The 18,647-nt window shown below is 44.4% G+C and overlaps 1 protein-coding gene across 3 annotated transcripts in view; it reads left to right on the forward strand.

Annotated features, from left to right (window-relative positions):
• Window positions 1-18,647, forward strand: part of MAST4 (microtubule associated serine/threonine kinase family member 4) — a 169,784-nt gene that overhangs the window by 138,289 nt on the left and 12,848 nt on the right. For 2 of the 3 annotated variants that reach the window (XM_029942361.1, XM_029942360.1), the window contains 7 exons: window positions 2,180-2,302; window positions 2,503-2,615; window positions 4,688-4,815; window positions 5,161-5,396; window positions 9,327-9,527; window positions 11,807-12,036; window positions 12,546-12,668. In XM_029942361.1, the coding sequence (XP_029798221.1) occupies window positions 2,180-2,302; window positions 2,503-2,615; window positions 4,688-4,815; window positions 5,161-5,396; window positions 9,327-9,527; window positions 11,807-12,036; window positions 12,546-12,668 (1,154 nt within the window). The remainder of the gene's footprint in view (window positions 1-2,179; window positions 2,303-2,502; window positions 2,616-4,687; window positions 4,816-5,160; window positions 5,397-9,326; window positions 9,528-11,806; window positions 12,037-12,545; window positions 12,669-18,647) is intronic. The other variant, XM_029942362.1, reaches the window with a different exon arrangement.

Genomic DNA, 18,647 nt, shown 5'->3' on the forward strand with positions numbered 1-18,647 from the left:
CATCCGTAGAGACAAAATGAATGTTCTCACCAACTTGGGTTCCAAAGAATGGCATGCAGGAAAATGAAAAACACAAACCCTCTCAATATGATCTGGAAGTGTCCCATGAGCTCTTGGCTCTACAGAGCTGTGCTTTTGAGTCCAGCTGAGCAACCTTGGAGTATCAGCTGTCATTGATATGTCTTCATGAGCAGCAGCTGATGTGATAGTCATGGCATTGTAGTGTGTGGTTTACCACTAAGAGGGCTTCAGTCTTTGGACCTTGGGGCTATTGGCCGAGTAAGGAAGTTGGATAGATATTTAAGATCTTGTAGCTTGTCTGAGATAGGAGCCCTGGAGAAGAGTGTGTCTGGCAGCTCTGGGGGCATTGGCTTTATGACACTGTGGATGGACCTGGGTGTTTTCAGGCAGACCTCAGCTCAGCCTTTCCAAACTTTGCTTAATGGGCCATCCTGGTCCAGTATGCTTTGTTGCTGATCCTCAGTTTCCCCAGCCGGACATGGAGTTGATGCAATGCCTGCTTTGTGGGGTTGCTTGCAGTGATTTAAGAGAAGAGAACTAGATGCCTCTAGCACCTCGTGCGGTACTTGTCCCAGTCAGCCCTCCTCCGTGCTGCCCGTCCTGTCGCTGTGTGGTCAACGTCAGGCTCCTCTGTTGGGCCAGAAACACAGAGAATACCTGTGTAGCATCTTGGATAAAGATTCCGCTCAAATGCTTAGTAAAGAAGAATCTATTCTCTTTCTTCGGGGGTGACTTTCCCACTTTGCTCTCACCCCGGCTGGGTTTGGGGCTCCAGGCTGCACCCTGTGCTACGGTAGCCTGGCAGGGACAGAGCCACATCTCTGAACCACACAGACAGGTCCCCCGCTCCAACACCCAGGCTTGTTTCTCCTCCAGTTTGTGTTTCTCATCCTGGTTTTTTTGGGGGGGAGGGTTGTTTTTTTGTTTTTTGGTTTTTTTGGTGGGGAGACCATACTGAGGACAGGGGGAGAAGCATGGTGTCAACTTCACGAGAGAGGCATTTACGTCACACCTCCCGCAGGGAGGTGATGAGAGCCTGCGTTAGTCTTGTGAGAAATCTCCCTTCCTGGTGTTTTTTCAGTATTGATTCTTTCTTACCTCCTTCCTCGACTCTGTGTGTGTGTGTGTGTGTGTGTGTGTGTGTGTGTGTGTGGCAGGGCAGAGGCCTGATTCCCACACGGTGATTGTCTAACATATGTACCTGCTTCTCTTTGTCTGGGGTGTGGTATACTTTGACGGGCCTTGTCCTTTCAAACTCTCAGTAAAACCATGAACTAAATTAGGGGCACCTGGATGGCTCATTCAGTTAAGGGTCTGACTCGGCTTCAGCGCAGGTCATGATGTCACAGTTCATGAGTTTGAGCCCCACATCAGGCTCTGTCCTGATCCTGCAGAGCCTGCTTTGGATTTTTTCTCTACCCCTCTTCAACTCATGCACACACTCACTCTCTCACAAAATAAATGAACAGACTTAAAAAAAATAAAAATAAAATCATGAACTAAATAATTATGCTGATTGGCGAGGAAAAATGCCTAAAACTTAGGAATTGTGACTAATTTTCATCACATGCTTTATAAATCTATGAAACAGGTTTGCCAGTTTCTTACCTAAGAATCTGTGATCCAAGAAATCGAAGTTCTATGTTAATGAGCAATCCAATAAAATAGAATGGAAACCATTATATACTGTTGAGGAAAAATTCATCTTTATTAACCTTATCTTTGGAGGAAATGTTGCTTTGAACATATCTTGTACCTTGTTAGAATTTCTTTGTTTTTTCATTTGTTTGTGTTTTTTTTGTAATGAGCGAGTCTGCTTTGGGCCAACGTGCATCCACATCCCCAGTTTCAGCATTATGTGATTTTAAGTGGCTGCATCATTAACCTTAGAAAAATTGAGGAAGTCATGGAAAAATTAACAGAGGAAAACCGTGCCTTGGCAATTGCTGTTAGCAAAATCAAATCCTCTTTTGATGAATTATGAGAAATTTTGGGTTGGGAGGAGTTGTTGTAGAATGAAAAAGTAAGATTTCCGTGTTTCTTTAATATATTTCTCTGTTGACAGACTTGAGTGGGGGGTGGGTGTTCTCAAAAGCTTTGCTCAGAGGGTAGTTTCATATTTTCCCCTCTCTTCTTCCCTTCCCCTCCCCACCCCAAGGTGGTGCCTATGAAGTCAAACAGCATCGGTTCTTCCGTTCCCTAGACTGGAACAGTTTGCTGAGACAGAAGGCAGAATTTATTCCCCAACTGGAATCCGAGGATGACACAAGTTATTTTGATAGTAAGTGAATTATATGACATAAAACATTGTGTGATTTTACTTCATAGAAAATTAGCCCTGCTTGTGATAGAAGCTTCCAGTCTTGAACCTCTGAGTTCTTAAACATAATGCTGCTTTGATATAGAAACTCCTAATAATATATCTAAAGTAAAAGGTGAAATTCTGAGTGACTAGAACTGTTCCCAAACATTCCTCTGCAGCTCGGTCAGAGAAATATCATCACATGGAGACCGAGGAAGAAGATGACACAAATGATGAAGACTTTAATGTGGAAATAAGGCAGTTTTCCTCCTGTTCACACAGGTTTTCAAAAGTAAGTGAAATATGGCATAAACATACAGAGTCTTTCTGGAGAATCTCTGGCAGGCCAGATCGTTGGCGTTTCTAAACAGCTGAACAAGATTGTAAAAACAACCTGTAGTGTTTTGGTGCTTGGGGTCTCCGGTGCTTAAAATTCCTTTTAGGCTGGGAAAGGTGACCCCACCGTCTTGATAATGCAGAGTCCCTACCTGCCTGTTTCACTCTCCACAGATGAATGTCTCCAAAGATGAATATCTTTTTTCTTGGAGATGCAGACTTGTGCTCGTAGTATTATCTTTGGAGAACGTGATAGCAGTATATACACTGACCTCATCCTGTGTGACCGAGTCTAGTTCAGTGCCAGACTGCCCCTTTCTCTGACCCTTTCTTTTTTTTTTTTTAAGTTTATTTAGTTTTCAGAGAGAGAAAGAATACGTGTGGCAGAGGGGCAGAGAGAGAGAGAGAGTCCCAAACAGGCTTTGTGCTGTCATTGTGCAGCCTGATGCAGGGCTCGATCGCACAAACCATGAGATTATGATCTGAGCCAAAATCACCAGTTGGATGTTTAATGAACTGAACCACCTTCGCTCCCCTCTCTGATATTTTAATAAAGAACATTGAGCTTGAGGTCACTGTGTGCATACTCCTAGTATCCCAGAATACAACACAAAAGAGCACTGCGAGTCCCTGATCTCAGCTAGGCTCCTTGGGGATAATTGATGCAGAATATGAAAGTCTGGTAACCAGTAACAGAAAATGTAAGTTTTATGAAAAAGCCGATAGGAAGCCAAGCTGGAATTTTGAAAATGAGGGAAGATAATAGAATCAATGTGTGAGATGGATGCTTTTTACTGATAGTGGTAGGATTAAAACACACACACACACACACACACGCACATACACACATAAACCTAAGAAACCCGGTAGGCAGGGCCCTAGGAAAATGGAAACAAACCTAACAGGCCTCCTGCCTCCCTTATGATATTTTCAGTAGCTCTGCATTTTCTGTTGCCATGGCATTTTGCGTGGTGATTGTTCAGCTTTTCGATAACACGTAGGGTTTTATAAAGGGTCCGTACCTTTTTCTTTGTGGCTACCTAGATACAGCACGTCTACAGATGCGCTGGCACTGACCTCACTGTTTATAGGAAGGACGTGGAGAGGCGATGTTTCTCTGGAGGGGGTGGTAGCGGCCTACCCAGGGCCAGGACTGAAGCTTTGATCACACTGAGCGCAGGCTTTCCCCTGTGCCTCTTCTCTGGCCCACCCAAGCCAGGCCCTGAACTCCATTTCCTTCCTGCTGTCCCCAGTTGGTTAGCCTCCATGCTCCTCAGCCTAGTAGACCATGGGCCAGCTGAGGGCCCGTCCCGGGAGAGCAGTGCCGTGGCTGCAGGGTGTGGTAAGGATGGCTTCCTGCACTGGGCTCCCCGCTCAGTATTTGCCCTTCCACCTTTCCTGTGGGACCACTGAGCGCACAGGTTTACCTAAGCGCTGATCCCCTTCAGAAACACCAGGGCCAGTGTAGGAAGCTGCGAGTCTGTACATGTGATTTATAAGCCACACAGAGACCTCTGACTCATAATCACATATATACTGTACCCTCCCAACACACGTCTGGAACCAGGTAATTTATTCTTCTGTTGCGCTCAATTCCAATTCATTTTTCTCCTCCCCACACCCCTGACTGGTGGCCATTTTTTTCTGTGATTTTCCTTTTCTGATAGACATCATGGTTAAAAAGTAATCTAAGGTATGCATTGATCCCCAGGCCTAGAAACCCCAATGCGTCTATGGATTTTGTTTGCAGATACAAAGTCCATAACGAGATAGGGCGAGAAGGTGATGAATTCATAGCTTCCCACTCCAAGAAGAAAAAAATACATGTACATTGACCATTCATCTCAGGACCCAAGTAAATAGTATCGGAAAGTACCTTCTGAATACACGGCCCCAACTGAAACTTTTGTCATACTCTCGGGCTTTCCTCCCAAAGTTTTGTATTTTTTGTTTCTTTGGTTTTTTTTTCCCCCTGACCAAGTCTTTCAAGAAGATATTATTAATAAACACCAGTGCTTCACCTTGCAGGTTTTCAGCAGCATCGACCGAATAACTCAGAATCCAGGAGAAGAGAAGGAAGACCCTGGAGACAAAACCAAAAGCACCATGTTGGCATCCACAGAGACCTTCAGCTGGAGTTCAGAATATTCAGAAATGTATGTGAAGTGCCTGTTAACGAGGGTCATAAGCATTTGCTGCTAGAGCAGTGATTCTTAAGCTTGAGCGTGCATCAGAAGGTCCTGGAAGCCTTGTAAAAACACGGGTCGCCGGGCCCATTCCGGCGAGTCTGAGCCGCCACTAGACATGAGATCGAGGCTTTGTGATAAGTTCCAGGTGATGCTGGTGCTGCCAGCCTGGAGACCACACTGTAAGAGCCACTGCGCTAGATGTGTGGATTAGGCTTACCGAGCTCCGTTTTTACCTAATTTCTTCCAGAATTCTCCGTGTGCACCGTTTCCTAGTATGTGTGTATACATGACTCTGTTTTGTTTTTAATTAAGGCAACAGTTATCCACATCCAACTCTTCAGATACTGAAAGCAACAGACATAAACTCAGTTCTGGCCCACTTCCCAAACTGGCTATTTCAACAGAGGCAGAAAAAGATGAAGGTGCTCCCTGCCCCAGAGGCCTGCGCGAGGAGCCAGAAAAGCCAGCCCTGCCTCCTGCGGAGAGCGCTCAGGAGGAGCCTGAGGTCACCACTCCCGCCAGCACCATCAGCAGCTCCACGCTGTCAGGTGAGCGCGGTGCGTGGTGCCCGCCGTCCACGCGTCACCCACCCCACTGGCAAGCGATGGCTGGGGTTCTGAGTCCCGGGCTGGCCTCACCAGGCTGTGATGATGGCTGTTTTGTGCTGCTAGACTCCCTCCATGGCCCCATGTCAAGGGCCCAGGGGATCAGCTCTTAGAAACCAAGGTCCCCTGTCTCACACGCCTCCTTACTGTGTCACCATGCAGCAAACCCTTCTTGCTTCGGTTTGACCCAAGAGACAGGCTTAGCTTTCACCGTTCAGTCTCAGTGGGGTTCTTTGATGGCAACCAGAACCACACTAAGGACCACACTCTCGGTTGTTGATGGAAAAGCAGGTCTCACAGTGTACGGTCTAACTGAAAGTTAGGAGTAAAATGATACCAGATAGTGACATGCTCGAATTACCCTCAACAATGGCTTAGATCACCCTTACAGCGTAAGGCCTGCTTTCCTTCTCACGTTAAAATGGATGGTGGTTTCTTCGATTGGAGGTGGTTTTTGTTATCGGGCTATATTGTGCCAGATAACTTACCTCTTCCCACTGGACTCTTAGCGAGTGCAGCAGGATGCTTATTTTGTGAGATTCCCAGACGCTGTCCATGCATCCAGGGCTGAGAGGGGAGCAGGGAGGAAGAAATACCAGCACCATTCAGATTGGTACTTTGTGTGCATATGAGGCACCTCCACTGTAGACATGGACCTTTCCGGTCTCTGGGCAGCTGGAGTACAGAAACTCCTGAGATCTCCTTTACTGTTTGAGAGGCAGTCAAGGAGATTAGGTGTCTCTCTCTCTTTTTTTTAATGTTTATTTCTTTGAGAGAAAAAGCATGAGCAGGGGAGGAGCAGAGAGACAGGGAGACATAGAGTCAGAAGCAGGCTCCGGGCTCCCAGGTGTCATCACAGAGCCCAATGTGGGGCTCGAACCCATGAGCCGTGAGATCACGACCTGAGCCAAAGTCAGATGTTTAACTGACTGAGCTTCCCGGGTGCCTTGGGATTAGGCCTCTTCTTTGAGAGCACTTCATAATGTCACTTTTGTGTAAACTTTCTGACAGCAGTGACAGTATCTTCATAGGTTTTTAAAATGGCTTCATGTATCTTGGATATTTTCTGGCCTTTAATCACGGAGGGGTCCTCGTTAGATGGTCAAACTTGAATTTCCCTCAGACCAAGCCAAGTGCGCTTAAAATATTACTTGGTTTATAACACTTTTATGCACAGCATATCCTTCTACAGGGCAATGTGCATGCATGCTTTTTTAAAAAAAAAAACATGGATGTGGCTGAGGGTTGCTGTGATAAATGTTATCATGAAGCTCAGACAGGCTGTATTGATAACCCTGAATGATTCTAGGAATTTTTATGAACTTTTTTTTAACTAACTGAATATTCATAGTGTAACTTTTTAAAAAAATCATTTCAAGAAAACACCTTTTCCAGTCTAGGTTTATTTAAGCCTCACTGAAAAGTTTGCCTCTGTGGGACTTCACCTGTGCTTCTAGTGTAACATGGAGAAAAATAATGTGGGTTTTTTCTTTCTCTCTCGTCCCTTCAGTCTTGTTGCCATGTAGGATAATTCCCTTATCCTTACTGTTTCTTCATATGGTAACTCATCGGTGATTGCGTGGTCTCTTTGCCCTGGTCCCCATCAGGAGTGTCAGAGGGAAAGAGTGTCTAAGTAGTTGATTGATTACTTTCATAATTAAAAAAAAAAAAAAACAACAACCATGGCTTGGGTCGTGCCGTGCATTTTGATTAATTGACTCAAACCACCTTTCTGTCTCCCCCGTATACACACTAAAAATAATCAAAGACCTTGGGGGCTGTACAGAATAGAGAGATGAGCTGATTTGCTCACGGCCAAGGGTAATTAGGAAATCTGAAAACCGTGACTGTAGTAAAATTAAGTTTGTTGATTTTTATATTGCTCCCCCATCAAGAAGAAAGAACCCTTGGCATTTCCAGAACATTATGGTGACATTATCCACCACTGGCAGAACAGAAACGCACACTTGTACCCAGTGCTATGTAATGCGGTGGCTGAGGCAAGGGGGCAGGGATGCTAAAACAGAACGGCACGCATTCACACCCAGGTATTTAGGGAAGTACGGCTTCGTACCTATTTCTTTTTTCATAGCCATGTTGCGTTTGAATCGGTGAAAAGTAAAAAGTCTTGAAGTCTTAGGTGTAGTGCTCAAGTCAACCAATTATTCATTGTGAAGAGATTCAGCTTTTCATTTCGTACTTATCAGGGATCCCATCCAACCAGATTAGCACGGAAAAGAGCGTGAAACTTAGCCCAAAGTAAGCTTAAGGTTTTGGAGATGAGGTGTTTGAATTGAGAAGTAGTTTTTATCAAGTCCTTGAACTGTTGATTTATTGATTTAGAGGGAATGGAGTCCATGGGGTTCAGGGAGGTTGTGCTTGGCATATAAGGAGTGGGAAGGGCTCCTGATAGTCCCTTAGGATTGTCTTCCTAGGTCACAAGTGCCCACACTGCTTTTCCAAGTCCCAAGCTTCCCTTAGTCAGGACCCCACCTGTGAGTCTCTGCCACCTCTGATACACAGAAGCCAAGGTTGAGTTGTGCAGTTGACTAGTGGACTCAGCAGCAGAACAGAATTATGAACTGAGTCCTATCCAGCCTAACTCCTTCTGAGGCTTTAAAATGTGCTGGTTGGTCTTTCAAAAGATATTTATAATGGCATTAAATTCTCCGCATGGATTGCATATCTTAAGGTGATGATAGTGTCAATGGTTTTTAAGCATGAGGGGCTTGTAACAGCTTTTAGAAGTGAAAATGAGATGAGCATCCCTTTTTCTGGATGGACAGAGATAAACTGTCAGTGATTACAAAAAGAAAGAAAACTGACAGCCTGTGAAAGAGTAGAAAAAACACAAACAGGGCGGCTGATCACCTTTCCTCTGGGGGACTCCACATGTTACTTCCGCTCAGAAACATTATGTACTCTTGGTCTGTACAGTCACCCAAGCAGACATTGCTGATTTTCCATTTTTGCATCCTCCCACATGGCTAAATTCTCTGTGATCCCCTGATGAGGGGAGTCCTAGGTTTGTTAACTTAAAACAAGCAAACAAAAAACCCACCTCCAGTTTCTGTAAGGGGTTAGTAAACTTAAAAATAAAGAATGCATGGCTGGCTTAAAGGGGAAAGGATCTTACCACTGGTCCAATAACCTGAGGGCAGATCAGGAGATTATACACTGTCTAAAGTAAAAACAAGGAATATGCAGTGAACCATTGAGTAATGCAGTGAGTACGGTCCTTTGTCATCTTGGGAGGTTTGCAAGGAGGCTTACAGTGTGAAAAGTCACAGGTGACATGTAAGGCACTCTCCTGCAAGTTACATACGTGAGCCTAGTGCAGTCTAACTAATGCAGTCCAGGAAGATGCTAGGAGATGACATAGTCCCAAGTCTACGTGAAGAAATGAGATGATGTCCACATGCCCACATTATTCACGGTATTGCTAACAATGACCATTAATATCACAGGATAATCTCAGTATACAGTGGGTGGTCGTGATGTATATAAGATGGTATTTGGTTCATAGCCTTTCATGGTTGGAAGCAGTTGGGAAGGAGTTGTCCCTACAAGGGTCATAAAATAGAGATCCTATAAGGTAATGAATCTTGTAGTTAAGTGGAGTCATTGAGAATTAGCAGGCTTGGGTACAAGTAGAATGAAACCTGGATAGACACATCTTTCACCCCCCTTCTCCTCCACATCCCCTTTCTCAAATCAGTCTCACGTTTTTAATGTTTGCCTGACGCCATATGGATTCATGAGCCACGTGGGAGCACGTTTCCTAGTTTGTTCTTCCTTCTCTCTCTCTTCCCCTTTCCCACCTCTCCTATCCTAGGTCTCCCTGAATGTGTTTATCCCTTCTTCTTTGTACAGTTGGCAGTTTTTCAGAGCACTTGGATCAGATAAATGGACGAAGCGAGTGTGTGGACAGTACAGATAATTCCTCAAAGCCACCCAGTGAACCCGCTTCTCACATGGCTCGGCAGCGATTAGAAAGCACAGAAAAAAAGAAAATCTCGGGGAAAGTCACAAAGTCCCTTTCTGCCAGTGCTCTGTCCCTCATGATCCCAGGAGGTAGAGAGACGTCTACTCGCATGAAATTGTGTGATGTTGTGCATGTATCCCCCTCCCCAGTTTGGAATGCTGATTGAGATGCAAGATTGCTAGAAGCAGTAACGGGCAGGCAGTACCTAGCACATCTCTCTGGAGTTTCTCCCCGCGGGAGTTCCGGAGCCCCCAGACAGCACGTGTCGCTGATTTCTTCTTGCTTCTTTCTGCATCAGGAGATGAGGCAGGCTTCCTTCCCACACAGGCTTATTTCTTCTATTTGTTTTCTTTGCTTCTCTGCTCCCCCCTCCTCAAATTAAGTGGTAAATGGATCTCCTCTGAATCATTTTTCTTCCCTAGACTATGCATCATTTATATACTTTACCGAGCAGTTTATAGCATATGTGTTGGAAAGCTAAGTACAGTTTTTTCTCTTCTAATTAATGAGAAAAGAGATATGGAGAACATAAGTTTTTCATTCCTGGGGATGCAGAGAGTCACAGCGCTGAAATTTACAGATTTTCCCAAGCCTGTCCGTTGAGCTGTGCTCCTCCTACTGGTAGTCATTTTCCCCCCTGTATTGGAAGAGTGGGCCTAATTATGGTTTTGTGGAATTGCAGTATTTTTCCACACCTAGGCTTTGCCTCTACGAATCTCTAAGTCTATGGCAATCCCCCTGGAGGAGAGAAAACATACACCCTGGTGTTTGCGACTTAACACTCAGACAGCATGAGAGTGGAAGTGGCTATTGAATTATATTGCAGATGGCTTGCATTTGGAGGAATACAGACCATGTATAAAAGGCATTGTTTACAATTTCAAAATTTCCTGTTTGTGCAGAAAGAAATTTGATATAAACAAATGCTCATTTGGGGGCATTGCTCACTCTAGCGCACTCTGTTTTCTGGGAGGCATCCCATTCAGCACGGTAAAGTAACCATCTATCTCTCTAGTTTGAATAACTATTGATAATCCCAAAGCAGCTGCACTTGGGAAGGCAAATTCACTGTTGAAAGCCAGTGGGAAAGCCCACATCTTAGTAAAGCAGAGCAATTGTTCAGTTTGGGGCGATAAGAGAAACTCATGACATAAAGGACTGGGGACTTGGCTTTCCAGCAGTTTGGGGGGGGGTGTGTGTCTGTGTCTGTGTTTCCACTCTGTCTGGTTCCTGCTTACATGGTCAGAAGTCCCCTGCCCACCACCCTGTGACCCTTCACCTGGCCTTGTGATCTTCAGACAAAAGGTAGCCGGCAGAAGAGTACCAAGAATGCCACATGCAGTCCCAAAGTGAAGGAGCATCGCTAGTGATCCATCTAGCTTTGTTCTCCTTTGGAGAGACATATGAATCAGAAGGATGATAGTGTGGGTACTGTCCATTTGCTGTGGCCACCATGGTACTCCCTGAACCTGGTGAGTCTTCAGTAACACCAGTAGCCTGACTCCAACTGAGCTCACATTTAAACCTCAGCATCTTTTGTAGATCATTTTTTCGTCAAACACACACACACAAGGTCAGTTTAGATTCACATGGATGGAACAAGCGATGTCAAGAGATTCAAAGTGTGTTTGCTTATAAAACAAGAAAACTGGTAGAATTGGTATTTTGGCACATGAACTAAGTTTTTCTTAAACTTTCTCTATTTTACCTGTATTATCTTTCAAAATCATTGTTAGAATTATAGGTACTATATGAAGAGGATCAATTGTAATCATAGTAATTAGGAGTGATTACTTCATAAAGAAATTGACATTTCAGTGTTGTCTTGATCAAAATCACTCCGTACTAGTTCAGTAATACTGTATAAAGCAACCCATAATTGTTTTCCTGACCATGTATGTTTGAAAAGAATCATTTTAAAGTTGCTGAGGACAAGATTTGGAGCCTGAGAATCTTTTACTATAGTCTACACAGTCTGCTCTGTGTAAAGGCATACTTGAAATTTGTGCATCTCTGACTTGTTTCTTTAAGGAAAACAAAATGCACCAACTAAAGCTATCCCAGCCAGGTAGTAGCTAAGTTTTGTGTGTATTTTAATTAGCGTAAAGAATGAAGAAATTCTGCCTTCAGAGAATTCACTGAAAAATTAGCCAAAATACAGACAACTTTTGAAGTGTTCTCCATAGCCCCTATTTGGAAAGCCATCCTAGTTAGCAATACAAAGATGTTTATAGTATTTCTTGATGAGGAATGATGGATTTGCTGCATCGCTGAGCTCCCAGTCATGCAGGGCTCATGCAGTGTGGGCTGGCTGCGTGGATGTTTGTGTGATCAGCAGCAGCTTTAACAACTGGCTTCTGTGTTGCAGATATGTTTACCGTTTCTCCTCTGGGAAGTCCAATGTCCCCCCATTCCCTGTCCTCGGACCCTTCTTCTTCACGAGATTCTTCTCCCAGCCGAGATTCTTCAGCAGCCTCTGCCAGTCCTCATCAGCCCATTGTGATCCACAGTTCAGGGAAGAACTACGGTTTTACCATCCGAGCCATCCGGGTGTACGTGGGAGACAGCGACGTCTATACAGTGCACCACATTGTTTGGGTAGGACCCACAGCCTCTCATCCTTGTTAGTTTTCATTCCCAGCCAAACTGGACAATGCATAAGTTGGCAGAGGCATATTTATAAGCCAACAGTTTTTTTGCTAAGCTGGCCTTTGGGACCTGTTTCATGCCCTTTACCTTGATGTGGTGGCATTGAATTGAGCAAAAACTAATAGCTTCTCATAATTCTGTCCAGTTTTCATGTTTTATTGTCTACTCTGCATACCAAGATGGTGACTGTAGTCAAAGATAGTCCTGTCATGACCCTTCTTTTTAATTTTTCTGGACCTTTTATTAAAAAAAAAATACTTCCCCACTCACCTGAAATTTTGTAAGGAATTGTCCTGTTTTAGGATGATGACAGAAAAGGAATAATAACCATAACAATCAATAACCTTATTGATTTCCTCTTAGATGTTTAGGATCATTTGCTGATTAACCCAGAAGAAGCAGATGTTAGGCTTGCCATTTGTTAGCTGATGAATCTATGCTCTCTTCTTGAACTTCAGAATGTTGAAGAAGGAAGTCCAGCTTGCCAGGCAGGGCTGAAGGCTGGGGATCTGATCACACACATCAATGGAGAGCCAGTGCACGGACTTGTCCACACGGAAGTTATAGAGCTCTTGCTAAAGGTACTGTCTTTTTCATGTCTATGCCATACGGATAAAGGTCATCAGAAAAAAAACTGGTACCAAGCATTCTCTCCTTAAGTTCTAAAGTTCTTCTCCATGATGCACGCAGACATACTCAGTCTTATTACTGAGAAAATAGTCAGTAGTTTAAGGTTTAATAAAAAGTGAAGAGAGAGATAATATGAATTTGTTGGTTATACATATCGTGAAAAAATATGACCTTCTCTCTGCACAGACACTTCTGAATTTAACTTCTTATTCTAAATTACAAATAACAAGAGTTCTCTACACCTTATAAGCCTCCAAATGTAAAATCCATTGGGAAGTCACCTATCCTAAACATGGTTTTCTTCAGGGCCATTGAGTAGGTTTTATTCCAGTACAATGGAAGATGAAGTGGTATGAAAGTGAGGTCAGATTTGAAGTTTCAGTCTGCGAGTTGGATTTCCTTTGGAAAATAGAAATGGAAATATATACACGTACACTGTAGATGACAGAAATAAGTAGCAATGGAGGAAGGGGTTCTAGCAAACATTATGCCCTCACATAAATGATTTTGAGCATAGATCATTTTCTGTTTTGAATGTAAGCTGAGAAAGCCCATGGAGTTAAGATCACAAGAAGCATGAATGTGAGTGGAGAGAGAAAATCTACACTGAATCTTCAGTTCTCTTATTTGCTGTAGCACCTGCTGACTCTAGAATATAAAGTTATAGCTCCAAATACGGCTCTTATAAAAATAAAGACAAATTTGTACTTGATTTTAAATTGTTCAGAAAAAAAAGTCAGTGATTAGAAATAGAGTCTGTAGATATAAGATTATTTTACAAATCAGCAGATTTATGGATGATCCTTGCTTTTTGGGCACTGAAAGGGGCTGTAGGGGACTTCTGTACGGAGAGGTGTGAGCCACGGCTTCAGATAAACTGCAGCCTCTTGAGAGACAGAACATAAATACATACATGCCATTTAGATAATGTACATTCAGACCCTTTTCAGAGCACCTGTTCTGAGCCCAGTGCCATCATACATATTAGCAACCCCGGAATTAAGGTATAGTCCTTGTCCTTGAAAAATATGGGAGACATAGGAGATGTATGGAAGCAGATAAAGTTCAACTTAGGACTGTAGCAGAGGGAGGAATGTTATACTTTTGGAGAGAAAGGTCTACGAGTGGGGAGAGACATCACAGTGAAATTCCATTGAATGAAACAGGAAAGAAAATTAGACATGTAGAAGGCGCTACAAAGCAGTGGGTGTGCTAAGCCTTCCAAAAATAAGTGCAGTTGAATGACTTTTCTCCTTTTCTCTCATGCCCTCAGCTAATATGAGCATATTCTTCAAAAGATTAGGGTTGGCCTAGGCTCTGAGAGTAGTGGTAGCAGGCATATTCAGAGGTCCATTGTGAAACAGCAGGTTGTAGGAAAGTGATTGCCACGGATCAGTTCACATTATTCGTGAAATTTTGGTCTTGGGTTCAAAACCAAAGTATGTAGAGGGTGGCGCCTGACTTTGCTGTCATCCGTACCTACAGGTTGTTCCCCTAACACTAACTAGCTTCCTCACAGATGCATGCTATCGATCACTGGAGGCATTGGACTCAATATTGAGAGAACATCATGGTGACCCAAACCTGAGATCTATAGGTGGGCATGCAATAAATGTTTGTGGAATTGAGGTGAACGATAGGGTTCTCCTTTGCTTGCGGTCCAAAAGCTACCTTGGAAGGAGTCAAATACCACATGGCTACTTTGGGTAGGTCTTGGCTCATGTCTTGATATGCAGGCCATTCAGTTTGTCAGTCAGTATGAAAAGGCTGGGATTAGTCTACTCTTTGCAGTCGGACTATTGAATAGAAAGAGTTGACACAGGACCTGCGGTTTTCACTTGAGCTCACCATCTATGCCTGGTAATACTCTATGTCCACCTGGTGTGGAACAGCTTTCTCATAGTAAGAATCCAAGAAGTGGGTGTCAGGGCATTGAGTTCCCCTGGCTATGAAAGTCGCCTGAAGTGACTTTGGGCTCCGCACAACAAAATTCTGGAGGCATATAAAGAATCGTGAGTCTAACCAGCAGCTTCTCACACAGTACCTGATCCTGTGGTCCGGGCCTGCCCCAGTGCTGGCTCACAGATCGACCCCTGGGTGGTTGTTGTTGTTGTTTTAAGTTTTTTTACTTATTTTGAGAGAATTCGAGGGCCTGGGAGGGTTAGAGAGAGAGAGAGAGAGAGAGAGAGAGAATCCTTTGCTGAAAACACGGAGCCTCACATGGGGCTCGAACCCACAAATGATGAGAACATGACCTGAACCGAAACCAAGAGTCGGAGGCTTAACCACCTGAGCCACCCAGGTGCCCCTTGACCTTTTGTGAGTAAGAGCCCAGGAAGGAAGGTTGTTTTGGGTTTTTCTCTCCCTCTGTCTTCATTTCCAGGATACATGCCTTTCCAGTTGCTTAGGCACCTCTGAGGTGGCCAGACTTCACTGGCGTTTGTCTCTAAAATGCTCTTTGATCTGTTGTTCTAGGAGCTCACCCTTTGTTTTAGATAATAAGTCTCTGTTTTGCAGTGAGGTTCTCTTAGCTATTATTCATCCTGCTGGAGCTTTTTCCAATCTTGGCGTTAGCATTTAAAAGAAGGTCAAGGGATTTTCAGTGGTAATGTAGCTTGGCTCTCTCCTTTCTTTGTAAGAGTATTATGTTACATGCAGCATGGCTTTGTCGGCCACAGACTCTCTTCCTCTCACTTCCTGTATCTGCTCATAAAATCAAAAAAAGAAGTAATAAACTCATATGTATTTTAAGAAAATGTGCATTTGTTTGTCTTGCTGAGACATTTGGTTATTTTCATCATTTATTTTATGGAGTACTAGGTAGGATCCTGGATTTTAAAACCTGTTTCTGTGAAATGTGAACGTATATTTCTCCTGAAAGCCTCTGGCAAAGTCTCTTAGCCGAATCCAATCCCCTTCATAACATTTCGTCCTCCTCTGGTGGTGGAGCACCTTTGTTGCTGGATGTAGTCCGTGTGTCTCTGAAACTGAGTCACACGCTGTGTCGGGAGCCATGGCGTGCTCTGTCACAGAGCCAAGCAGAGGATCCCGCCTGTCTCTGCTTCCTAAAGGAAGCACTCCAGAGGAGCAACCAGTGTAATGAAACAAAAAGGATACGAGAGATTTAATTATCTTCCCAGTGAACTGTGTAATCACGCAGCTTTTTTCCAAATTTAAACAGCGGTTCTTGGACACTGTGTAGAGCGAGTAGGATCAACACTGAGCTTCCTCGTGACGTCACTCATGGAACGGAAGCGTGGTGGCTATATTTTGGTATTCTTGGATGCTGTTTACTTGATGTTCTTTTTTTCTAATTTTTTTTAATGTTTATTTTTGAGAGAGAGACAGATTGTGAGTGGTGGTAGGCCAGAAAGAGAGAGGGAGACACAGAATCTGAAGCAGGCTCCAGGCTCTGAGCTGTCAGCACAGAGCCCTATGCGGGGCTCGAACCTGAGCCAGAGTCACATGCTCAGCTGACGGAGCCACCCAGGCGCCTCTGTTTGCTTCATGTTCTACACTTGTGAACTACTCACGAAATGTCATGGCACCTCAGGAAAAAACAGAAGAGCCATTGCTTGCGGCTGCTATTTATCTGTTGAGAAGGAAGTGTACAGTACTGAAATACCTTTCAGATTGCAAGCAGACTAAGCAATCTCCACATTTGATGTCTTCACATCTGGTCTCGTTTACTCTGACAGCTTCCAAGAAGACCCGCTATGGAAACACTAACTTATATCCACAGGGAAGCTTGTCCAAAGTCGCTTTGCATCATAGAGCCATGGAATTACAGAATCCTGTGGTTCTCCAGTTCCGTTCCTCACGGGTTCTGTGAATCCCCTCAAGCGTGCTCCTTCAGCTTTGCCTCACAACTGCCCTGCCACAAGGAGGTAGTCACCTCCATTAGGCTTTCAGGTAGCTTCTGGAAAAGCGGTGAAATCTTTGTCCACTCACAGCAGCGATAGATGGAGTCCGTATTAAGGCACATGATAGCATGCCTGGCTTAACCTCTCTAAGGTGGGAAACTCTCAATTAAACCAGATTGCTTTTGGGGGTAGTATTAGTTTAAATACCCAGAGCATAAAAGCAGCCCTAAAACTTCATTAGCCCCTACTTCAAAAATTTCCTTTCTGTGAACTCTGGGGAGCCTTTAGATATGAGAACGCAGTCTATCAAATAGTGTCATTATGACCACCTTACCTATTCGCCAAGTCCTGAGAACGTGCAGAGCATTGTGTTAGGTACTGAAGGGCTGACTGCTCAAGAGATGGCACATACAAATACTAGGGAATAATGCTTTATGTAGATGAACCCCTATAATCCTCACTTGGCTGTGCAGTAGGTGCTGTACATCACGGTGTCCCCATTTTACAGTTGAAGAAATTAAAGCAGGAGAAATTTAGCAAAGCAGCCCAAGGCTACCCGCTAGGATGGAGCAGAAGAGGATTCGCACCCCACAGTGTGCATCAGAGCCTGCGCGTGGCATGAGCCCCCCAGAGCGCCCCATGCGTGACGTTCTCTCATCGCCAGTCACGCAGTCCATGTTCACACGGAGAAACAACGGTGATATCAAGTCTCTAGTCACCGTGTTAAATATAAGGAGCCGACTGTAAATCCAGCCCACATTCTGAAGGAGAGGTGGCTTTCCAGGGAGGAAGAGTTAGGGGCTATCTGTGCAGGGCTGTGGGAAGGCTGTGTGCAGGGTTGGTGTATGGGAAGGGAGTGCAGGGTGAGCGCAGCAGAACAAAGAGGGTGTGTGCAAACGCAAGGCCACGGAAGCTCAGGGTGCTTGAGGCACCCGAATCACCCTGCAGGGACTGGAGCCTGGGTTTGGATGTGGGATGGACTGTGCAAGGTCCTTGTTGGAGTAAAGACATAGACCTGCAGAAAGCGCGACACTCCATGGGCGGGTTGCGGAGACAGGAATGTAAAAGTAGTCTCTCCAAGGCCAGCTGAGAAGCTAACATGGAGCCAGACTGAGAGGAAGAGCGGGATAGCCTGCCGTTGTGTTCGTTTCAGCCAGCTTCAAATAATTTCCCTTGTGCCGTACACAACGGTACCAACAGTTTCTAGCAAGAGTGAGCAAATTGAACACGGAACAGTCTGCCGGCACCATTTTTTTGTTGTTGTTGTTACTTTTCTTAAACAAGTGCCACAGAATTTCTCTTACAAGAGTTCGCTCTTTCAGAAGAGCGTATTGATGAAAAATTGGCTTGGCCAGGTACTTGGCACTGGGCTCAGGCAGCCCTCCATGTACCCACCGGATCCAGCAGGTGGCAGGCTTTACAACTCTCACCCTGTTGTGGATTAAGCTATTTTTTTTTCCCATTTACCATTTTCATAATTTGCACTTTACATCTTTTGTGTCTGTAGTTCCTCCTTAGGGAAGTTTTGTCGATGTACGATTCAAGCACTCTCTCCTCTGGAACAGCCATATATAGAAACAAGAAAGGGAAACCTGAGTTTTTAATAGGGGAAGGGATCATTTGTACTGAACTCGGTGATACGCTCTGATTTAAAAGCCGTGGTTGTAACTTTTGTGATGAGATGTGCTCATCATTTATTTTTATTTCATGTGTTTATGCTGTTTTTGTTTGTCTTGATTTTCTTCTTAACAGTCTGATACACTGACCATTCCCTATACTGACCCAGTGCCTGGTTCCTTCACTCCCTGCTAAGTGTAAGCCGTCTATTCTGCTGGGGCAAGAGAGGCGGAGGGCCCGGTCATGCCGTGCCCACGGGGGCGGGCAGGAGGGTGAGGGGCAGAGAGCCACACGTGGGCTCTTAAGCTGGGCTCTGCGACCTTGGGAAAGAAGGACACTCCTCATCCGTGCTCTGTTTTCCTCATCTATAATGAAGGCTAACAATCCATCCCCACCTCACAAGGTTGTAAAAGAAAGACAAAAAGAAAACCACCCTCATGATTTGGTGGT

The sequence above is a fragment of the Suricata suricatta genome, chromosome 6, assembly GCF_006229205.1.
Source record: "Suricata suricatta isolate VVHF042 chromosome 6, meerkat_22Aug2017_6uvM2_HiC, whole genome shotgun sequence".
Lineage (NCBI taxonomy): Eukaryota > Metazoa > Chordata > Mammalia > Carnivora > Herpestidae > Suricata > Suricata suricatta.